The 15,154-nt window shown below is 42.0% G+C and overlaps 1 protein-coding gene across 11 annotated transcripts in view; it reads right to left on the bottom strand.

Moving 5' to 3' along the window:
- myt1lb (myelin transcription factor 1-like, b) overlaps positions 1–15,154 on the bottom strand; it is a 139,782-nt gene that overhangs the window by 52,863 nt on the left and 71,765 nt on the right. For all 11 annotated transcript variants that reach the window (XM_086095211.1, XM_086095220.1, XM_086095221.1 and 8 more), the window contains 2 exons: positions 6,836–7,251; positions 772–1,968 (listed from right to left, as the gene is read on the bottom strand). In XM_086095211.1, the coding sequence (XP_085951337.1) occupies positions 772–1,968; positions 6,836–7,251 (1,613 nt within the window). The remainder of the gene's footprint in view (positions 1–771; positions 1,969–6,835; positions 7,252–15,154) is intronic.

Raw genomic sequence — 15,154 nt, 5'->3', positions numbered from 1 at the left:
TTTTGTTGTAACGTGCTAGCGCTAGTAGCTAGCGTGGTCGGGGAATTAGCTAACTTGGTTTAAAAAGGAACCGAGATTCTTCACCTCGAATTCACAAATGCACATAGCAACCAATAAAAGCCGAAAGTACAGAAGACGGAAGAATGTCCGTGTTTTGGGAACCATCCTACCTCAGAGCATACGTTGCCATGGAGTCCGGTCCGGGCAGTAACATCGGCAAATGTTTGTAATCCAATCGATTCCTTTATTCAAACGTTTCAACGTGTACCGCTGCAAGGAGTGTTGAGCTAAATCTTCCGCAAATGACTTGCTTACACAAGTAACGTTAGAGGAAGCTGGGGGTGACATTCATCAATAACAAAAGAACATTCGGTGTAAACACAATAGAAACACAGCTGAGTTTGCTGGAAAGTTGCCCCACCATGAGGGGGCGGACTCGCGATCCCGTGACATCAGTGAATACTATCTATAGAGCAAGCCATTTCTTTGGCTCCGCTAAGTTCATTATAACTCATTGAATTCTTTAGCAATTTTGATGCTGGTTGGTTTGTCACAAACATCAAACATGCACCTTTGATACAGGCCACATAGATACAGATCCTAGTCCATAAATAATGATTTTTAATTTGCCACAATGTCCGTATTACCAGCCATTTGTGCACAGCACTATTATTTATAGATTTGATATTGCACCTAATCAAAGTGTTTATTGAACATATGCTTCTTGATAGATGACATTTTTTTCTGAGCGTGTCGGTGTTAAGAACTCACCTTTATGATAAAACAGCTTCTTCATTCCATCAGGGAGTCGTCCTTTACGATCAACCGCGTAGGCATGCCGTGAGCCGTGGTCATCATGACCGTACCTCACGCCGTCTCTCCGAGCTGCTTCCGCCTCCATTTTATCCCGCAGTGCCTTCGCACGTTGTGACTCCAGCGCAATAGCCTTCTCCAACAAGGAAAGGTTGCCCTTTGTCATGTCAAACACTTCCTCTGACCTGTCTGACGTCACGGAGGCCGTATCTTCGTCAAAGTCCCGGTGGTGAAAACGGTCCGCCTGCGCGCAACTGGCGAAGGCCTTGGATCGCGGGCTCAGCTGCTCCTCAAGCTTCAACAGATTGTCCATGTCTGAATAATTCCTGTCCAGTGCCCGTCTGTCGTCCTGGCAATGCTGGTAGTCCCCATAGCCGTGATGTTGGGGCTGCTGGTTCATGTCCCCGCATAGGTAATGATTCTGCTGAAATGACCCGTTGCGCTCTGTGGGCTTTGTTTCGCTAAGTTTCCGAGCAAGATCGAAGCATTGATTCCGTAGGCACTCCAGACTGCTTAGACACACTTCCTCATCACTGTTTTCGAATTGTCCGTTAGCGGTGGGCTTACTTAGTCCATTACCACCGTGCACATTTACGCCATTGTGGGAACAGTCTCCGTTTCCAGCAATGCCTTCCACATAGTCCTGTCCCTCTAAATTGTCCGACAACACAGCACCATGTCCTTGTGCAAGGAGTTTGAGTGAGTCCACCGTCTCTCGGACCACATCACTATGAACGTCCAAACTCAGATTATGTTGATTTCCCGTTGGTGTTTCCTCGCGCTCTTCCTCTTCTTCCTCTTCTTCTTCCTCCTCCTCCTCCTCCTCTTCTTCTTCCTCTTCTTCTTCCTCCTCTTCTTCCTCCTCCTCTTCCTCCTCCTCTTCATCCTCCTCCTCCTCTTCTTCTTCCTCTTCAGCACTGTGAGAGGAGTTGCTGTTCATCTCTGACTCCGTGATTGCCCGGTTGGCGGCATCTTCTGCGATCTTGCCCAGGTTCAGCAGCGACTTGGCCACAAGCTCGTCATAGTTTTCATACTCGTCGTTGTTTTTGTCATCCTTCTCCGCTGTGGGACCTGATTTGGTATTGCCGCCACCACCGCCGCCACCTTCACTTCCACCTCCACTGTTGCCCTCACCGCCACTCATCGGGTCCTCCTCTGTGTAGAGAGAAAGAACAAACATCTTTTAATTCATTTACGTCATCCTGTTTAACCAGATTTCTGGGCTTGGTCCCTTTCAATTGGATAAGGAACTATTTGCTTCCACGAATGATGTACTTTGAGAGTCTTAACAGCAGCTTCTGTTCTGAATTGGGAATCAGCACGGGAAGTTAGATTACAGTTTGATATTACTCCAGGAATAGATGTTCTTGGAAATATCGTGAAGCTGCTTAATGCAATTTTGAATTCTAATCATAAGTACAATGACTAAAGTCACTTCATACTTGGAAATTACCATTAATAGATTTGTTTTAACACCAAGATCTAGAAGTTTAAGAATCACTGGTGCAATCATAATCAACTTTAAGACTTCTTTTCAGCGTGTAATTTAGTCCGACAGGTTGCAATATGTTGTTGAACCTTTTCTGTTAGCAATTTACAGCCCTCACTACTGGAGCACTTCCAATCTTTCCCTTCAGATTTCCGGTTTGAACTAACAAGACAAATAGGGGTTGCACCGACATCACATGTGCGTGCCACTTACAATAAGTGGCAAATACACATAGACGTAAAAAAAACGGAAACAAAAAGAACAAATTATGTTGTTGGAAAGAAAATCTCTATCTTTATGCTAAATTAATTGGTTCTTCCTTGTCCCAATTCCCTCAACTTCTGCCCATGATTTATTCAGTCTGAGACCTAGCTAAATCCAGATTAATATTTTAGACAAAAGAAATCCACCCCCTTGGTTATATTAACTGTCATATTGCTAGAGAAACCGGACAAGGAGCAGGAGTTACAAATATTTTAACCAAACTTCATTTTTAATCATTTGAAAGCCTTGTTCTAAGTTTCTCACATCCAGCTCAGAGGGTATAAAATCAGTTACAACTTGTTATTATCAATAAATTGACTCTTATTGTGAGTTTTTAACAGCACATTCACATCTTCAGTGTGAATTGAACCCTCACTGCCTGCACTGAAGTCATGCACCACTAAACTATCTATGATGTTTAGTAACTACAGTACTGTAGATAAAATAATAACAGTGGCCCTTTATCACATGCAAATGAGTTCTCTCAGGTAGTGGATGGAGCAACACACTGTCACAATCACACAACCTTGTTTTAACAAATGGCATGTTAAACAGTTACCGATATCCCACAAAATTCTACCTTATCTGACCATTACTTAATCACCATAGTGGACTATACCCCAGTAGACAAAACTGTATTTTCTAGATGTCTATCAGGAAACAGTGTGAGTAAATTTAATGAGGCTACTGCTCCATCTTCAATTTCAAATCGAGGAACAATTAACATATATCAAGAACCTTTTGATTCTGTTGCATCACTCAAATAAAATAAAAAAAGAGAACCCCGAAGATTCTAGTCCCATATTACAATTCTAAAACTCATGAAAACTGATCATAAAAATTAGCGCGAACATGGCATTCTACCCACTTGCATGAAAGTCTTTTTACCCTTTAAGAAGGGAGTCTTGAAGTTGCCTCCCACTCATCGTTAATGAAAATTAAAAAATAATAACAATAAATAAATAAATAAAATAAATCTCGTCAACACTGTGGGCAGGTTGACAACATGTCATGGTGCTATTGATCCATGTACTATCACTCTCAGCAGCAACTCCGCCTTCTTGGAATTTTCTGACAATACAATTGTCACTATTTGTGACAAAATCAATCACTTCCTTCCATCAAGTGGCGAAAACCTTCCGGCACGTGCAGTGGCCTTAGATGAAGAGGTAATGACTGATGCATACTTGTGCATTAGTTTGTCTATTTTTGCTTCCATAATTGTATTCCGCTAAATCATCACTATGTCTTTTAGATCCAACCACGACTCGTTTGCATTCATTAACATTATTAGTCAGTCTTTATTAGCAAGTATCACAGTTTGGACACCACTGTTTTAAATCAATGTGACTGACTTCCTTTATAGTTTCAGAATTTGTGGAACTGCTCCTTATGCCATGAGAGACGTGTCTACTGAATTTTTTTTCGTGAAACTAGTGTCAGTATTTCAAGTGGGGACATCTCATTGACATAATGCATTTCCTTAACCATCACAACTGACTGCCTTACTCTAACCCCAACCAAAACCCAATTCAAACCTAACTCTAAAACCCAGTTTTGACCACCAAAATGTCCCCACAAGGGCACTTGGTCGCCACAATGATACTAAAAACCCAGAAAATGGTCCCCATGATGTGATATAAACCCGTGCGCAAATACACGCATACACACAGAACTACGAGATTCTAGGAAGAGCACGACTGCTGCTAAGGAGGGAACATTCACAAATATCCACGCACATATTTTGACAGTACAAGCTTTCTAACAGAAGCCTCCTGCACTGGTGGAGTTTAATTTTCGATGGTATGACACGTGGCACAGGGAAGCAATTAGAGTAGCAATCACAGTACACAAAAGGAATGTGGAAGTGAAACAGATTAAGGGAGGAAACGGGACGCTGTCCTGCCGTGAATTGGCTTTGGATTAGCTACAGAGACGTACATGCCACAGAGGAGCACAGCAGAAGCTCCAGGATGTCACCTCTATTACGTTTATGTGATTGGAATCTACAATCCGGAACCGCCGTTGTGGGGTGAACGTGGGGCATAATAACGATGCATATGGAAAAAATTATTTTGCACTTCTATGGGAAAATACTGCCAATTAAAATGCTGCAAGGTATTACATTCTAATCAGGCACATTATACTGTATTATTATTACAGAGCTCAGTGCTTAGAATGAGTTTGAGTGATTTCTGAAATGTATTGTGTATTAATCATTTGCTGGTAAAATACATGGTAGGTAAGGAGCCTGTCTAAGTGTTGAAGGCTTGGCTGTAGGATGTAATGAATCAGTCGGTCATGGTGTTTTCACATGTCTGCAAGAAAATAAGAGCACGGCTGCTAAGGCGCCACATCAACACTTTGGGTGGGTAGAGCTGAGCGTCAAACGGGGTTAACACACTCCCCCCTCAGAGCCTCACTCTTAATTGGACTTGAAGGCACTGTCAAGTCCAATCGCGATGCGGGGGTGCAAAGCAGAGTCTGCTGGAGAGAAACCTGCCAAATCTGGTGTTAGGCACGTCAAAGAAGATGGGGGGAGTTGAGGGGTCGGCAGGGGGGAACATATGGGCCAGAAGTTTCACGAATCCCAGTCGGGAACCTTGCTACTTTTAACATCAGAGTGTGGTGGTTACAACAGCAAAGTGAGGTAGTGGTTAGCACGTCTGCCTCAAAGTTAGAAAGTCTGGGTTTGAGTCTCTGTTAGATCACCTCTATGTGGAGTTTGCATATTCTTACAACACTCGTGAGGCATGCCGGTTTTCTGCCGCATTCCAAACACATGCACGTTAGCTTAAATGGATATTCTAAAACACAGGTGTCAAACATGAGGCCTGAGGGCTAGATCTGGCACGCCACATCGTTACACGCGGCCCGCTAGTGCAATCATGCACTTTATGTTTCTTGGATTGGATTATTTTTGCTAACGAACCCTTTTTTTATTTGAAATGCATTCAACAACTGTTTACTTGACTTTAGATTTCAAAACCAATTACCCATCAATTTATTGAAGCTATATAATTATTTGACAATTAATTTATATATTTTAAGGATGCTCGCTACTAGCCAAACCCACTTTGTTTCTGCATGAAAGAAATGGGTCTGGGCAGGCCGCCGTCGACCACGACTCGACCCGGTTCAAAACAAATTGTGCAATCAAATTTGTTTATTTGCTGTGACATATTCTTAATGAGCAACGTCACTCTTCGGCTGCGGAACTCTAACAGTCCAAATGGTGCGCGGGAGAGACGATAGTTTGTTTAATCAGCATCTGATGGCACTGGAAGCATTTTGACATCACGACCGCTCTTGGCTGTTTGGTTCATTCCACTGTCTGTTTGCTCAAGTTTGCCCAGCCTTAGCGATTAATCTGGATTTCCAGGCTAGTATGCTACCACTTTTTGTAGTTCTTAACTCTCAAGTAGACACCGATTTACTGTAGTACTTTAGATACATACAATTTCCCCCAAAAATGATAACAGATAATTTCAAAGAAATACCTACGTATATATCCCAATCTCGCATTTTTCCTTAAAGTTGCATGAAATTAATAGCAATTTTCTATTCGTCTAATTTCTAGTTCCTGAATGTAAAATGACCACAAGAGGTCGCAAGAGATGTCGCAGGTACCTAAAAATAATTGGCCCGATATTGATAGCTGTAAATTGGTACTTACCCATGCCTGATAAATTTATACTGTACATGGTTTCCGTGTTATAATGGCCGTATGAAAAAACATAGCTACTATGTGGCCCATGACAACAATGTGTTAAACACCTTTTAATATTCCGTTGATTCAAAGTGTAACTGTAAATACTTAATTGTCTATACTGTATATACATTTTAGCCTGTAATGCCGACCAGTTCAGGCTGTACTCGGCCCAAAAACAGCAGTGATATGCTCAGTCACCTGTGACCCTAGATGGACAAGCAGTGTAGAAAATAGATGAATGTATTTAAGAGCTTAAAAGCTTCAAAATTGCTATGTATGAGTCAAATGTGTAAATGGATGAATGAGTGATATAAACAAAACTCTCAAAGGAATACGCGATCACAGACATGCTGTTTTTCCAGAATGTTTCTACTGATCTCATTCCTCATTCGAATGCAAAACACAATGTTTGAACATCATGTCGACCAGCCCCAAATACTTCACACAGCCCATCAAATATGTAAATACAAGCATGAATATGCAAATCATGCACGCGAGGAACATTTTTAAAATTAAATTCCTGCACAGTTTTCTGATGTGAGTTGCAGTTTACTCACCTTGCTCCCCTTCCTCCTCCTCCCCCTCTTCATAGTCCTCCACCGCCACTGTCTCCTCGTCCTCTTCCTCCTCCTCCACCCTGTCTTCTTCTTCTTCTTCCTCTTCTTCTTCTTCCACATCTACCTCTCCCTCCCCTCTCCCCATCTCGCCTTCCTCATGCTCCATTTGCTCTTCGTTGTAGTCCATATAGCCTTCGACCTCTTCCACCTCACCCTCTTCCTCATCCTCCCCTAGTGCTCCATCTTCCTCCTCCTCCTCTTCCCTGTCATCCATCTCCTCCGTTCCGTCCGTCTCGTAGCACTCCTCCATTGTGGAGTTGTCCATGTCGTCAAGGTAGGTGCTTCTTTTGGGGGAGGTCTCCAAGGTTTGTCTGTCTAGACTCTTCCTCTTCTTGGCCACAGGGCATCCATACACACTGCATGGGAGAGATAAGAGAGAGCCGCCATTAGCGCTTAGCCTCACCTGGACATAAATGTTCACTTTCTCTGCAGGGGGTCTCTCTTTGTTCAGGTGCTATGCGCCACAAACTGAAGGAAGCAGCACAACTACATGGCAAACAGTTACCACAGCAAGAAAAATAATGAACATAAATATTGAACGATTTAAATTAGGATTGCATTCAAATTGAAATACAATAAACAGTTGTATGCTGTTGCTGATGATTTCAGTTTTAAACTGAGCAGAGGTTTAGTTCATTTTTTGCAGGTTAAACCAATTTGTTCTTCCGGCGAAACAATCACTTTTGTATGCTCTGCAAACACATTGTAGCAAACTGATATGCCTTTGTTCTGACATGAACCCAGCACATCAAAAGACAACTGCCTGTCTGGAATTGTGATAAAAAGAATGAAGTCTGATTAATTGAATCTTACCAAGGCATGTATGACTTTAATGCATTTCTCTAGGCCCCCTATTTTGTAGGAGGAACACAAATCCTAATCAGATCATCAGTGTATTTATTGCGGCTATTGACCATACGCCCTTCGACTACTTCACCTCCCCGAGCTCCAAACAGCTACCTGACCAACATGTATGTGCGTTTGGAATGTGTTTTCCCATTTGTGCTCTGACTAAGAGTGTGTGCACGTGTGTGGCTGTGTGCACAAACCTGGCACATTTGAACAAAAGCAACCCACACAGTCTGAATTATGATGAGCCCTGAGTGTTTTGGCCATCAAATAAAGCCCTTTCCCAAGCTTGGAGCTAAACACGTTTTGGGCACGTTCACTCGGCTGTGAAATATCCCTGGGCTGCTATTTTACAAACGCTCACACAACCTCTGGATATTTCCCCTGGCCCGGCTCTACTTTTACACACAAAATATGTCTTAACTGAATGGATGGCACAAGCTTGTGTACTGTATGTGAAAAATATATTGATTGCATAACTGTATTTTTTTTTTTAAGTTAATGTCTGTTGCTTCTTTGGTCGAGGAGAAATGATCAATATTTCACTATTTTCACCACATTTCAGTTTGCCACAGTACAGTTTGGATTAGGCTTGTATTTGTTAAAAAGCAATTGCTTCAATTAACCTAACAAAATTAGGTTATTTGAAGACTTTCTGGTCTTGTCCACACCTAGCCAGGTATTTTTAAAACCGAATGTTTCCTACCTGCATTTCTATCCACGTTGCCTTGTCTAAAACACAAAAGTGCGTTTGTAAAAGAACACACCACTAATAATACATTTTTGGATTAGGCATTGTGTATAAAGAATAAAAGTGCAAATATCTCTGGAATCCTATTCCCTGAATTTTCTTTTAAACCGATTAAGTATAAAAATAAAAACATACCATTATCCTGGTCACGTGACCGTGTGTAAACGACAGCTGTCGTCATTCACTTGAATGGGAGTTTGCTGATGTAATGGGCAAGAAAAAGACCGTCTTCCATTCCAATTACTGCGCTAATTCTGATCAGAGTAAAATCCTCAGCACGTCATGTTTCATGTCATTCCGTAAAGGGGTGGGGCGGTGGGGGGTGGGGGGTGGCCTCTCTTAATGTGGGCTAAAGCCAGTGGCTAAAGCATCCTTAGCACACATGTAGCATGGCCTGTAGAGTAAAAGTCACCCGGATGTTTACCGTCCAGGTTAGGGACCGAACAAAGTAATTTAATTTGAGCCTCTGTAACACGCAACTTGTAGACGGTCCCCAACTCCGATTTGCTATGAGTCGGCCGGCTGAATGAGTTGTTATTGGCCACTTTCATCCCCGCTTTCGGTTGTGGACACAAATCTTTGGCGAGTACTCCGTGGCTGTACTGCTTTTGAAGAAGTGCGGAATTCCACCTTTGATGTCCGCTGTGGGGCGCGATAATTCCTCGTGAGTGTCTTTGTTGTCATTAGCGGACACGTCACGATGATCATGTGACTGTCCAAAATGGTCGATACTGTACTTAATGCAAAAATATTCATAAAAAGTGCTATAAAATCATAATCGCTCAACATAAATTGACAATTTTTTTACGGAAGAGTTGAAATTAGCCATTTCACAGAATAGTTGGTTAGTATTTCATAAGTCTTGTATTCCTTTAAGCTCATTTCACGTCATTCATGCATGTCAAGCCTCTAGGTGGCAGTAGTTAGCCTCTTGACGTCACCTCCACAACACTTCACAAAAGCAAGGATTTGTCCGTGAATACAGAATTTTCCTTTTAGCAATAAAAATTACACGTAGCCAATCAAGGTGAGTGCATAGAGGAAAAAAATAATAAGATGAATACAATAAAAACAATTTTTTTTTAAACAAATGTATTTGACAAATGCAACTTACAATAAGGAAATATGAAGCATATATAGTTACAAGGTTTTAGGACTTGGGGTAACATCGCAGGGGTCTACTGTCCTGTCTACTGTCCTGACATAGCATAATGCCAATTAAGGCCTTGTACAGTATTTGGATTCATGGATTTTAATGCCTTTCAAAACTTTTTAAGGATCTGCGGAACTCTGTCAGTCAAGTTTGCCATCCTCTCACTTCCCTCACCCTCTTTCCTTGAACGTCCATCAGTCAGTCAGCGTCCATTCTGCCTGGCAGGCTCAATCTCACTCTGCCCAGGGATTCCTTAATGGCCTGACCCCCTGGCCTCCTCTGCAGCCAGGGGCCCTATTTCATTAATCCAAACCCACATGGAAACTCATTCCCTGCGTGACAGCCAGGCCTCTGCCCCAGGGCTGCATGAGGGTCCAAGGGGTAGTGTGTGCGTGCGTGTGTGTGAGCAAGCTGCAGCACTGTGATCAATAGTCTTTTCAGCCAAACACCTTAAAATCACATTAAAATGCCACTCATTGCAGCACCTCCCTTCCAGTACCCTCGAGATAAATCATAGGCAGTAGGTTAGCTGCTGCCAAGTCATGAGAGGAGAACAGGTGAGAAGGATGGGGTAGACTGAGGAATCCGAATGCACCGTACATGTTTCACCAAAATGCAACAGGGATAAAATGATCTAGGTTCTTGCATCAGATCTCCAATGGAAGCATAACCTAATTGGAGCAGATGCAAAATAAAAAAGCAGCTTGAAAGCCAAACATAGATTTGTGCCTGAATGCACTGTACTTACGCTCCTGAATTACTCATAAAAAAGAAAAAATGTTGAATTGCTATAATTTCCTCAGCTAATGGATTGCAAATCACGAACACTGGGTTGCTCAGCTGTTCATTGTATCTTAAAAAGGAGTCAAGTGCACTCACCGTTTGAGGTCACCGTTGTACAAATAAAGTTTTCATAAAGTAAACATGCAGTGATTCAACCAACAACAACTCCTCAGCATTATTACATATATTTGGCGTTACCAGTTCAAATGATCCAGCTCCGTTTGAAGCTACTATTGTACAGGAAATCTTATGTAAATGATTTTTAATCCCGCTGCGTTGCCTACAGGACATGTTGGGTCTCAGGTGTCCTTACGTCCCTGAGCTGTCAGCTTGTTATGAAACCGGGAGAGAAATATTTGCCCGAATGCTCCCGAACCCCACTGATGACTAAACAACAGGAAGCCTCCACAGCTCCATCCCACGTTCACTGATTCTGTCACTGTGTGACCTTGAATGCAACATTCTTCATCTCAGCCACATCTCAGCCCACTCACACTACTTGGCGTTACAATTATTTAGTTGGATTTAAATCAATAATAAAAAATAATGTACAATTAACAAGACAATAGCATAAATCTCGGTGATCACTGAATAAATCATAGAAACAGGTTAGCCAACTAGTTGTAATATGATGACAATTAGTTTATTTGTTATTTATGTGCCCCTTTGTTTTTCTCTCGAAACGGACTCGTCTCCCACTGCTCCTTCTGGCCGCCTGCATGTCACAAGCGCAGTAATGGTAATCCGGGTCATCCATGATGTAAACAGAATCACTGTGGTTAATGCAGTGCAATAGCTAACCAGGGCTGATGCCTGATTGATTCAATTTCTATCATAGTGTCTGGAAGCTTTTTTATTATTATTTTGTAACATGTTAAGGATATTTTTGCGGTCACTCTTACTGTATCACATCTTACCCTACAGCTTGTCTGGTTTTGTAGGCCTATACTGCTCATTCATTATATAAGCCACTGAATTGCCTTTTCCCCTGTCAGTTTTGTTTGGAGGTTGATTTGTTTGTTTGTTGTTTGTTATATTAATGAAAATCCAATTTAAAAATAAAACTGAATAAAAAAAAAATCGTATTATTATTTTTTATTTATTTATAACCTTTCATGAACCAGGCAGATCAGTTGAGAGCCTTTTCTCATTTAGAATGACAACCTGGGTGACCGAGAGGCAGCATAAGAGGCAGTTACATAAAAGCTAGCATTAGCACCTCAGGTTATGGTGTGTGTTTAACCTACCATTGTGACACAATGACATGTTTGGTTATGCTATCATATTGTAGTGTCTCCTATGGATTATGGTAAATGGACTACTTTTTGTGTAGCGCCTTAACTACACCATACGGTGCCCAAAGCGCTTTACAATTGAAGCCTCATATTCACCCATTCACACACACACAACCCACAACCTCACGGATGGGAGACGACCACTCTACCACTGAGCCATGCTGCCCCATTGAGACATTTCTGTTTATTAACAACCAACATAACACAGCTACTGTATAGCCACAGTGATGCGAAACACCAAGTAGCAATCAGCCACAGCGACAGGAAGCGGCGCTCACACATATACAGTACTGTACTGACTAGAGCAAGCTAACAGACATGCCTATATGGTGGCCATGTTGGCAGAGGCGACTGTCACATCAAAGGAAAGGAAAGCATGCACATTAGCTTAGCATCGCCATAGGCATGCAGCAGAAAAGGAGTGGTACAATACAGTTTTTTTGTTTTTGTTCTTCAAGCCCTTATCTACGGTATCGAGACGTAGCGGAGGTGAAGAAAGCAAGCATGCAAACTCAACATTCCAATGGAGATTAGAACGTGGATCACCTGACTGCAAGGCAGGCACAATAGTGCATAAAAAGTCAAATATTCATGATATATCCTCATTAATGCTTACATTTGATGTGTCTTGAGAAACAAAAAATACTAGTGGTTTGCATCAGATGCAAAATTGTATGTAATTTTCCAAAATGGCCGAATTGTAATCATTACAGTTGAACTTGCAAATAAAGTTACAACAACAATAATATTTTTGAACTACCATGGACATATAATCTGACTTTTTTTTTGTTTTGCATCACATTTAGGTCAAAAAGTTTCAACTTGTTCCACCAAGGATCGCTACAGTGAGTCACTTGCATGATTTGTGTGGCACACAATTTTTGTTTGTTTGTTTTCTTTCTCACTTTTTCCTGTCTTAGGACCCCATTTAGGTAGAAAAGGTGCAAGCCTGAATTACACATGCAATGCAGCAAAAACAATTTAGACTTCTACTGCTTCAAGACATTGCAACTACACCGAAGAACAATGTTGATAGGAAAATTTGATTGCTCAAATTGACACACTTAATGATTAAAAACCACAAATCGAACCCCCATCCCTCTCCGCTAAAACTGGTGTCCCCTGGGAAATCCTCAAGAAAGAGTGTGCCGGAGAGGTAGCAATCAAGGAGGAAAAGGGCTTCACATTGCGAAAAGACCACTTCATATTTTATGGAGTGGCTACCCTCAGCATTATGGGATGGAACAAATTCTATTACACTTTGAGAAAGTGGCCCTTACATGCAGAAATAACACTTCAAGAGAGGAAAGCCCATTTGTGGAGCCTTAATGTGAGACAGGAGAGGGGAGAGGCAAGAGACGGAGGGCTCCCGTTTGGCTAATTTTGGGTGACAGCTGAGCGACTGCTGGAATGCGACAGCGTTGCATGGCACCTTTATTAGCAGTCATATTAGCGGCTCTTCTCAGCAGGGGCAAAAGCTTTAGCCAGTCATTAGCATCACATGCTATTTGTCTGCATGACACAAGGATCAGGCTGCTTCTTCCCCCTTTGCCTCTTTTCGCTGCAGATTTTTCCTCCCTCTCTTTCTCCATAATCCCCCTTTCCTGTCACACAACTTTCTCATGCCAAATTTCTCCTCCCTCCATTGCAGCTCCATCTGTAAATATTTAAGAGTACATACAGTACACTATAAATCGGCCAAATCTGATCTCTTCCACAACCTGTGCTCATTGTTGTTTCTCCATAGACGAGAGATGCAGGCAATGCAGCACCTCTGGTTGTGGCTTCTATCCAGCAGCAGGATCTATAGACACGTGTGGCAGAGCACCGTCTCCATGGTGATAGCCTCCAGAAATCCATGAGGGATTGGCTATCCTCACTGGCTGACTGTGAGGGTAGCCAGGCCCTTAGAAAAAAATGGGAGCTGTAGTCAGACAAGTAAGTAAAGGCCTAGAGAATGTTTCTTTCTCTGTTCTTTCAGACAAAAGACGAATATAGTCACTTGCTGTTATTGCCACACACGGACAATTTTGCATACAACACATTTCTATTACGACTGTTCAAATGACTGTTTTTGACACTTCATGCCATAACATAAACAGTATTGGTATTATATTAGTTATTACGGTATATGCCCAATTATGACTAGACTTCAACTTTTTGGATTTTGTTTACCTTTAGGAAGGCCCTAGTTTGTGGGGAAACAAACTGTCAACTTTCTTAAGTGTGGACAGAGAGAATTATAGAGGATGTGGCAATGGACAGTCGACCCCCAGCACTCATTAGACGGTTGTGGTGTCCTTGAGCAAGATACCAATACCCTGAACTGCTCCCTGGGCATTAAATCACCCCTTGCTCCAGTGTGTGCCACTATGTGTGTTTGCGGTTCACTGCTGTGATGGGTTAAATGTAAAGGACACATTTGGTGACTATTTATAAAAATAAAGATGATCGTTTTTTTTCCCTTCTACTTGCTTGTAGCTTATCTGCGGATTTCTGGCACACTTTTCAATACTAAATAAATTGTAATGGTCTAATTATGCCAAGGTTAGCAGCCGTGTTCCACTCTGCGTTGTGTTCCGGGTTTTTTTTTTCAGTTAGTTGGCTTTTCCCCGTGTATTTTCTTTGTTTCGCCGAGGCGGCCCAGCAGGGAGTTGAGCAATGAGGCGCACACCTGTGAGCAATTGGTAATCTGTTCTCAGTCATTAGCTCTACGGCCAAACCAGGAAGGCGTCAGATCGTTCCTTTGTCTATGCCAGTTGCCGTGCTGCATTCTTTCTCTCGCTCATATTGGATTCTGCCAAGGGTGTGGCGGCCATTGGGAATTTCAGAAGAACCCCGAATGGTCAGTTTATTCCAGGTCGAATTTGTCACACATAAGAGATGGTCCAACTTTGGACCGCCTATATGCTAAATACCATTAAGGGAGCGCTTCGTTGCGCTGGAATGTAAACAGAGGAAGTTGCAAATAATGAAATGAGAAGGCTATCTCCATGACGGGACGATATGCCTTGCCAAATGATACTAATACACATATACATCTACAATAAGACAAACGCATACACATTCACCCTCTGTTTGGTCATTGTTTTTCATTCATTCATTCTGTTTTGTGCTTCAGTGTTAATTTTTTTTTTTTTAAATACTAAGAAGATTAAACTACTTTAAGACAAATACACAAGTAAAAAGTATTCTACAGTATTTCCTTGTGTTCTAATCCTTTCTATATTTGTTATGGAAAATTACGTTATGTTGTCTGTTTTCATTTTAAAATTTAGAGAAAGAGAAAAAGAGAGAGAGAGAGAGCAGAGCGGATCATTTCAGAGCTGTCAGGCTTCTCCCGCAAGCAGGGGGAGAACAAAAGACAAGAGTCTTGGTGCAGGAGGCTCAGCACATGGCACAGGCAGACGACTGCAATTTGGGGCGTT

The sequence above is a fragment of the Leptonotus elevatus genome, chromosome 14, assembly GCF_054856555.1.
Source record: "Leptonotus elevatus isolate MCC_2025b chromosome 14, RoL_Lele_1.0, whole genome shotgun sequence".
Classification (NCBI taxonomy): Eukaryota; Metazoa; Chordata; class Actinopteri; order Syngnathiformes; family Syngnathidae; genus Leptonotus; species Leptonotus elevatus.
Note: the sequence above shows the minus strand (reverse complement) of the source record. Positions and strands in the feature narration are given on the sequence as shown.